Consider the following 9,436-nt stretch of genomic DNA (forward strand, 5'->3'; position numbering starts at 1 on the left):
TTGGTCTGACATGACCTGCCCCTAATGAAACTGTGCTGGTTGCCCTTGAGCATCATCTCTGAGGCTGGCCCATCACCGATGTGCTCCATGATGATCTTCTCAAAGAGTTTCCCTAGGATTGAGGTAAGACTGATGGACCTATAGTTGCCTGGGTCCTCCCTCCTCCCTTTTTTAAAGATGGGGACCACGTTGGCTACCTTCCAATCATCTGGCACCTGGCCCGAGCACCACAAGCGCTTGTAAAGCCATGCCAAGGGCCCTGCAATAACCCCTGCTAGCTCCCTCAACACCCTGGGGTGGAGAGCATCTGGACCCGCTGATTTGAACAGGTCCAGCCCCTCCAGAAGCTCTCTAACCCTGTCTACCCAACCTGGGGTCTGGAGGCATTCCCCTCGAGTCCGTCTTGCATCACGGAAAAGTCCCGATCCCTGCCCAAGAAAACAGAGGTGAAGAATTGGTTAAAGAGGTCTGCTTTCTCTGGCGCAATCCCCAGATTGCCCAGAGGATCTTGCAGGGGCCCCACATTTTGAGGTGGTAGAAATGACCTCCAGTGTGAAATAGCTCCTGCCTGTTTATAACCTTCCAGCATACTCTGTCAGATGACCTCCTAATCAGCCCCAGCAGCTGATCACAGCCTTTACCAGGTGATTTCATTGTTTTATAGTTTTCCTAAAAAACTGGTGGCTTCTATGTAGGAATTAACCTGTTCCTTACAGGGGTTACATTTTGATGATGGAGCACTAATGCAAAAGATCTTCCATTGTTACCCTTATATTGGCATATTTTAGAAATTTGAGTCCAAGATAAATAGAAACAAGAGAGAGCACATATCTGTACATGCAAAGCAGAGTGCAGCATGACAAAGATTGATAGATCTATCTATTGAATATTTAGATGTACATAGAAGTCTAAGGTGTATACAGAAGCTTTAACTATTAAATGCAGACTTTCCAAGTGGTCAAAGGATATACTTTTTCTTCTGTGGACTGTTTTACAGATTTGTTTTCTTATGTCCTCTCATAAGTTTTATGTATACTTCAACTTTGATAATTATCCTCACAAGCAGAATAGCTTGATACTTCATACTTTTGAAAAAAACCCTCTGATCTCTGGAGCAAAATTATGGAATATTCAAGGACATTTTTGCAGTTGCAAAATTATTATTATTATTCCATACATGAATGCACATAGTTATGTGGTTTATATTTCTTTATACCGAGTTATCACTGTAACAGAATAGTATGTGTACTGTATTCTCTTCCTTATATATTCACTTCTCTAATAAAAGGTGCATATGTTTATGTATGGTAAACTGCTGAAACGGTTTCTTGTTGGATAATTTTGAGATTTAAAAATGGGTCCTAACTTACTTTAATAAATAAATCTGTAGGTGTTAGAAAATACTGTCAACTTAAATTTTTCAGTTAGTTACTTTCAACAAATAACTGATCAGATTACTGAAAGAAACCTTTTAATAATATAACCCGGCACTTTAAAAAAAAAGAAAGAAAGAAAGAAAAAAGTGTAACTAACTTAAAGGGGTGGGAATAGAGAGGACATACTTAAGAATTATATCAAATGTGTTCAAGCCTATCTATTAGTGTCCCTAGGTACAATTTTTTCACAGTATACCTTTATCAGATGCTGTGAAAGGCATGTAATGAAGTTAGCTCCAGCTCATAAAAGCTTATGCTATACATATCTCTAATTTAGTTAGTCTATAAAATGCAGATCTCCTCTGTCATTTTTGAGGTTGACCCATTAGATGGTAAACTAACTAATTTGTAAGCAATTGGGTGTTTTACTTTAAAAGTCCTAAATGTGTTGAGTTTCTTTCTGTATTGAGGACTATTTGAGCAAGGGCAAAAGGGAGTAAAATTATAATAGCAATTTGTTAGGTTTTTCCATTGTTTGTTTGTTTGTTTGTTTGTTTGTTTTAACAATGTATGAAAAGAAAATGTTCAAGACTCTACAGTAGGCTTTCCCGCTCTAGAAACCTGGCATAGCATTACAAAAATTAAACTAATAATAATATTCTAATTTAAAATAACACTTTATACAGCCTCTGAGGAGAAGATTTCTTCCACCTCTTGAAAATCAGGCTAGTTGTATGCTTTGCATCTAGCCAGAATTGAAAATATGGAAGTACATAATCAAACTTTGAAATGCCCATCTTGAGATTCTACAGTGCATAATGCATGTATAATGTCTTCAGTGAGAAAGAGTTAAAGACAATTTTCTACATGTTGTCACTCAAAGCTATAGAAAAGTCTTATTTTAATCCAAGTAATTGCACCTTTTCTTGGGTATAAATAAACCAACGTTGTGAGGAGTGTAGAGAGGACCAAAGAAACACTTGTAAAAACTCCCACAGAAAGTTGAGAGGGGAGGATGGAGAAAATCAACTTGAGGAATAATTAGAGAGCTGAGAACCAAAAATGAACAGATTTATAGAAGCTAAGGGAGGCAAGATTGCAAACAGATCGTAATTCTACTCTAAGGGTAGTTGTCAGCTCAAGGAGGATTCCCAGTTCAACTGTAATTATCAGAAAATAACTATATTTGTTTTGATATTCATAATGACTAAGGAATAAGAACACACGATTAAGAAATTACAGAAAAGAAATTGTTTCCTTTCCTAAATAAATGTCCATAGACATTAATAGTTGGAAGAGAATACAGAAGATACTTTTGCAATATTTGATCAAAAAAAGAATGTGCAGTTCATGTGTGCTCAGTTTATATAGGTTTCAGGTAAGAAAGTTGCCTACTGTATTTTACTTTAATGTGACAGGATATGCAGACCATGAAACAAGTATACCAAGATATGTAAAATTATACAAGATAAAGGTTTGACTTGGATATTTTTTTCTCTCTCTCCTGCTCATTTGTACTGGGGTTGAATATGTTTTATGGAGAAGAATATGTAGGGCCACTAGGTGTCATACTAAATAAGTGATAATGAAACCTCTCTTACCATGGTACCGAACAACCTCTTTCTAGCATAAGTTTAGGACTGGTACTCTAGTTTGGTCGTGCTTGTCAGCCACTTTTAACACAGATCTTTGCCCTTTTATTAAAATCTTATCTTTTTTCCTGTGGCTATTCTTGTCCTCATTAGTCAGTTGTTCATTGTCTCTCTTAAAGTATCCTCCTCCTCCACCCCTTCAGCTTTCTGTCACAATTCCACAGGTCTCTGTTTACTCCTCTTTCATCTCTTCATTTTATAGATTTCAGAGACATTAGGGCTGGAAGGGACCTCAGAAGATCATCGAGTCCAACCCCCCGCCCAAAGGGCAGGAAGTCCTCTGGGGTTATAGGATCCCATATATATTTGTATTAATCTCTAAACAGATTCAACTATGCTTTCTATTTGGGTAACTCTTGGTTCTCTCTATTCCAGAGCTCTATTGTATCTATATCAAAATGTTGGCCTAGGTCTCTTTCATCTCTTCATGGAGGTTTAGCTGTCAAATGGAGCTTAGTATATTTAAACTTACCCCCAGGCCTCCTCACTTTTTCCTGTCCCAGTAACTGGACACTGCCATAACTTGATGGTACATTTATCTTCAACAAGGGTGCTGTGCAGTGCTATACAGTATTAGCACTGTTAGATGTGCAAACACCTACACATGATTTAGAACAGTATTTTTCAACCTGTGGGTCACGACCCAAAAGTGGCTTTTTCCGTGAAGGCCTCCAGATTTCCAGCCTGCAAGGGGCTGCTGGGGCCTGGGAGCAAAGCACAACAGGTCAGGAGTCAGGGGTACTGGGTCAGGACTGGCCATTGATGTTTATTAATGGGTCCTGGTACAAAAATGGTCGAGAACCACTGATTTAGAAGATAAACCTGGAGGTTTCAAATAGGAATCCATGGTGTCAAAAACATTCTGACCTGTTGTAGTCTTTCTGAGTTCTTTGGAACAGAAAAATTGCTTTATTTTTCTGTCGTGAAACAAATGATAGCTAAAGCTGGCTTTTTCTGAGGTGTGCCTTGACTCTAGCGAGAGGTTTCTCAATTCTAAAAAGATTGGGAGCCACTGCTCAGTAGCTTGGACCTCTCATCTAGACAAGACTTTTCTTACACATTCCTAGGGATTAACTTTTGTCCAAGCTGTCATCTCATTTCTGTTACTACAACATCGCTATTCACTGACTTTGACAAATGTGGACTTGCCTGCTCGTATCCATGAAGTAGCTTTCTGTAAAAATTGTTCTTAATACATTTCTGTGATTGATTGATTGATTGATTGATTGATTGATTTTCTTGTGCTGGTTCTTGTCACATCAAGCAAGTTTACTCTTCTTCAGTTTCAAGCGTATTCATAATTTGTTATCAGCCTCCTATCACTCTCTTCAGTGTTTAAAATGAAACTTTTTCTCTGATCAGTCTATGGGCCACCCTCTATCGCAACTAAATACATTTTCCCATGAGCACCTTTCATGCTTTTTCTCATGCTGTCCTTCACCTACAGAGAGGAACTCTTTTCAATCAGAAGTTTGTTCCACTTCCAGGAGGAGTAGCACGCATACACACGCACGCGCGCGCACCCACACACACGAGTAAGATGTTATTTTGAGCTATTATGCAATTGTCTTTATATACATTACACACACACATGCGCACAAATCAAGACAAAAATATTTCTTGAAATAAAATTAAAATGTTATAGTAAATGTTTGATTTTTTAGTGTATGATTGCGGGGGGGGGTTGGTTCTGCAATGACCCCCTCTTCCAAGGAGTACTGGGGGAAAGGGGAGGGACTTCCAGTGGGGAAGGAGGGGGGTCCATGGGACTTCTGGTCCCAAGATTTGCAGTGAAGTTCCAGTTGGATAACAGATGAGTCCAAATGATCAAGAAGGTGGTTTTGAGAGATTTTGCTAAACTAACATTTTTAATAGGATTTCACTTCTGATTAAGCTTACTTTAAAAAACAAAAAAACCAACCAAACAAACAAACAGAAAAGGAACTTGGCATATGTCTTGGAGTGCAGGTTTTACTTTTTTTTTTTTTTCCCTGTAGACTGGGGAGAAATGGTACCGAATCTGTACAGTGCTGAAGTGAACTTTAATTTGGACTATGAGCTTTGGAAGGCAGATGTAGATTGTATTAGGCACCACACTCATTCATTTGGTCACAACTTCCTGCTAGATATTTCAATGTTGTAACTAGCTGTTTTGGATTATTAAATTTCTGTTTGGAAATATAGAAATATAATTTTTTGTTTTTCCATGGTTTGTTTGGAACCTTTAAGGTTGTTATCTTATTTGCATACAATTGGCTTATGGAAATTTAGTAAATTTATTAGTGAAAGAAAATAAGACTGGTCAAATCTAGATCACTCTTTTTTTTCTTTTTTTTTTAAAGGGAGAAGTTGAACAGATTGCAATGATGAAACCAAAAGGCCAGACTGAACACGATGAAGGTATGCTCGAATATTTAGAAGATCTAATAGGATCAGGACGGTTGAAAGAGCCTATTCAAGTTTTGTGTCACAGGGTTGAGACATTAAATGAACAGAGAGGGGAAAAGGTGAGTCTTGGAAAGTTTTTTGTTTGTTTGTTGTATACAAGTCAAAGAAAAACAATTATTAAGAGATGGAACTTTTAATTTGGGAAAACACTTGAAAACATTAAGGTATCTTTTGCCTATGCCAGGAATTTCATTTTCAAAAGTGCCTTTAAGGCATCTTTTAAGAGAGATTTGTAAGTTGGTCTGGTACTGAAGAAATTGCCTGAAACTAAAGAAAGATCTTTTAAACTGACACCTATTATCTAATTTTCCTTTTGTCTGGCTTTATAAATAGTTTGAAAATAAAAAGCTTCTGATACTACCTCTTCAGTTACCAGCATTTTGGATTACTCAACAGTGCTTGGCAAGTACTTCATAACTAGGCAGCACAGTTGGTCCCAATAGATAATTTTCTATCTGCAGACAAGGGAAATATGTTCATATTTATGCCTTGGAATCTTTTTGGAACATTTTAAAACTTGATCATGATGTACTGCTATCCCACCTTCCTGGAACCTTCTAAGTAAACTTTAGATAACACATCTCTATTTTCAAAGCCCTTTGCCTACAAAGCTGTACTCTGTGTTGTGCAGCATTTTAACAGAAACTACTGGGCAAGCTAGTGACATACAATCATCATAGAAATTAAGAGCTGGAAGGGACCTTGAAAGATCAAGTCCAGCCTTCCTGCTCTGGGGAGGAATACTGTTGAGATCAAATGATCCCAGCACGGTGTCTGTCCAGTCTCTTCTTGAAGACTTTCAAGGTTGGGGACTGTACTACCTCCTTGGGAAGTTTATTTCAGATTCTGGACACACTTACCATAAAGAAATTCTTCCTTGCATCCAACCTGAAACCATCCTCTAATAGTTTTATGACCAGTACTACTTGTTCTCCCCGGGGCGCCCTAGTGAACAGTTTCTCCCAGCTCCTGATATTCTCCCCTTACATATTTATAGATGGTCATCAAGTCCCCCCTCAGTCTTCCCCAGGCTGAACAGTTCCAGATCCCGTAGTCTTTCTTCATAAGGCTTGATCTCCAGGCCCTTAATCATTCTTGTGGCCATTCTCTGGACCCTTTTAAAATTCTCCACATCTTTTTTTTGAAGCATGACACCCAGAACTCCAGCTGGGGTTTCATCAATGCTGAGTAGAGAGAAAGTATCACTTCTTTAGGCCCTGCTTGTGACACATTGGCTAATGCATCCCAGTATGCTATTAGCCCTGACTACAGTGTTGCACTGGCAGCTCATGTTAATCCTGCAGTCAACCCCAAGGTTCCTTTCAGCCATTATGCTGGCCAGGACATCAATACAAGTGGGACAAGACAGACCAGTTAGTTCCTTTTGTCACACTTGTAGATTTATCAATGCCTACATAAAAGTTCAATAGCAACTTTGACATGTAGCTAGCTGCATGTGAAACATTTTTTTACAGTATTAACTTCCACAGGGATCCCAGTCTTGGATTATGATCAGGTTTCTGGAAAATCAGTCGTCTTTTCATACCTTTCCGTTTTTTAGAACAAATCTGTTTCTTGCCCTTGTTCATGCAAAGATCTTGAAAGTATGAACAGAACATGAATCAGGTGTTCATTGATTTAAGTCTGAAAAATCAGGTAAAGAGGTATATGTTGCCTTTTTAATTAAAGCCCTCTAAATTCTTCACTTCTGTGGTCATGAAATTTAGCATCTTTTCACAATGCCACAGAATTGAGCATTTTGCTGAGAAATTTGTTGTGGCCACATGCTTAAATGTTTTTTTTTGGGACCTGCTTGTAACTACCTCTTTCTCCAGCTTCTACTTCAAGGGAATTAGACTATATTCCCTGTACCTTGCCCAGTAGAACAAGGTAGAAGAGCACTTATCTCCCATCTTTTGCTTTGTCACTCACAACTTGAATTTTGTCTCTGTCATGGGTGACTGGTGCTGCCTTAGTTGGGGGGGCCTGTGCCCCCTTGTGATCAGTTGCACCGAACAGGAGAGAGGGGTCCTCTTTGGTTGATCCTGCCAACTGGGCGAGGTCCACCTGTGGCCAATCTTGTGTGAGGGCTGGGAGATATGACTTATGAGGAGAGGCTGAATGAACTGGGTTTATTTAGTCTGCAGAAAAGACTGGGAGGGGATTTAATAGCAGCCTTCAATCACCTGAAGGGTGGTTCCAAAGAGGATGAATCTAGTGGTGGCAGATGATAGAACAAGGAGTAATGATCTCAAGTTGCTCCAAGGGAAGTTTAGATTATATATTAGGAAGAACTTTCTCACTAGGAGGGTAGTAAAACACTGGAACAGGTTACCCAGACAGGTTGTGGAATCTCTATCCCTGAAGGTTTTTAAGACCCAGCTATACAAAGCCTTGGCTGGGATGTTATAGTTGGGGATGATCCTGATTTGAGATGGGGGTTGGACTGGATGACCTCCTAAGGTCCCTTCCAACCTGAATTGTCTGTGATTCTATGAACACATGACAGCCTTGTTTTGATGCTCACCGACTGTTTCCAACAGAGGTAAAGTTCTTAAGCTTTTGAATAATTGGCTCATTACTGGGCTGATATCAATGTACAGTATTTGCACTGATTTTCATTTTGACAGGAAAACACAGTAGCCTTGTAACAGATTCAGTCTGCATCCTGTACCGTTTTAGATATACTGTTCAATTCATCAGGAAGCAAAAGCTGGTCAGACTTCAAATTTTGTAATTTTGGCAAAAAAACCAACTAATTTTTACATGAAAATGTCTTTGGAAAAAAATCCCCTACAAACTCCTACAGGCAAGAAGAATTTTTAGTGAGGAGGATGTCAGTGGAGTAAGAAAAGAATATTTGATTAGCTATATACATTGTGAGTTTTATTAAGGTAAGCCCATCAGTGCATACTATTTATATGGGCAAAATGACATCTGTAGTTTTCTTAACACTGAAGTTGGCTTTCAAATGGCAAAGATTTGAATATCTTGCTTGAACTTAAAATGGAAATATTTCACTTGCTGCATATGTCACTGATCGGCATCAACATGCACTGGATGATACTTTTTGAGTGCAGAATAGGAAATGGACTTTCAGCATGGAGGCCGCAAATCAGTTTCAGGTTCTTCTTCCCTGCATTTCCCATATTGCAAAGCAGGTGGTAGATCCCAGATATAGAAGCAGGAAGTCCCAGGGGCATTTTGTTATGGAATTTGGAAAAGAAGCACCATACTGGAAAATGAAGCACTCATAGCCACATGAAGAGGACTGACTATGGAATATGAAACATGAGCAGTAATTTGGATCTAGAGTGGATTGGGGAACCTGCATTCATCAGAGGAAAAAATACCCTACAAAACTGAGCTACATTCATGCCTAAATGCAAAGTTGATTTATTTCACTTTATATTCCCTCAGAGTATTCCATTCAACTGTTTTGCCTTACAGTGAAGAAAGGAACTTCTACTATAATTTTTGTTCTGCAGTAGAGAGGTGCTGTTATCCTCTAACAATGACTGAGATGTAAGGGAGAGGTAGATTGAAATGGATGCTATTTAAAACCTTTTCCAAGGTAACACAAGCTATTTAGGAGGACCCCTGAGGGGAACTTGTTCCAGGTTATTCAGGGCCAAAGCCCCATGTGGTCTGTCCAACCTAAGACAGAAATCCAGTAATGGCTGCCATGAATTTATTTTCAGTCAGCTGCCTGGTTATAATGATTCTATACAGACTGTGTTGTCTCACTCTGTCACTCTCTCTCTTGCTTTCTCCCCACTAGGCCTGGAATAACAGACTAGATCCCTTCCTGAAAAATTTCTTAATCCTAAATAGTGTTCTCATGTTAATTCCTGAGAAGTCTGTGGGAGGTTTTTTTTTCCTTATAAAAAAACCAAACAAACCCTTAAATGACATATGAAGTGTGTTATGTTTTTCTCATTGCATTCATTAGTTTTCCAA

The 9,436-nt window shown here is 38.8% G+C and overlaps 1 protein-coding gene across 3 annotated transcripts in view; it reads left to right on the top strand.

Moving 5' to 3' along the window:
* SMC4 (structural maintenance of chromosomes 4) overlaps nt 1–9,436 on the top strand; it is an 87,098-nt gene that overhangs the window by 30,908 nt on the left and 46,754 nt on the right. For all 3 annotated transcript variants that reach the window (XM_019503224.1, XM_019503226.1, XM_019503225.1), the window contains exon 6: nt 5,371–5,535. In XM_019503224.1, the coding sequence (XP_019358769.1) occupies nt 5,371–5,535 (165 nt within the window). The remainder of the gene's footprint in view (nt 1–5,370; nt 5,536–9,436) is intronic.

Source organism: Gavialis gangeticus, unplaced genomic scaffold (genome assembly GCF_001723915.1).
Source record: "Gavialis gangeticus isolate Ggan-Ray unplaced genomic scaffold, GavGan_comp1, whole genome shotgun sequence".
Taxonomy (NCBI): domain Eukaryota; kingdom Metazoa; phylum Chordata; order Crocodylia; family Gavialidae; genus Gavialis; species Gavialis gangeticus.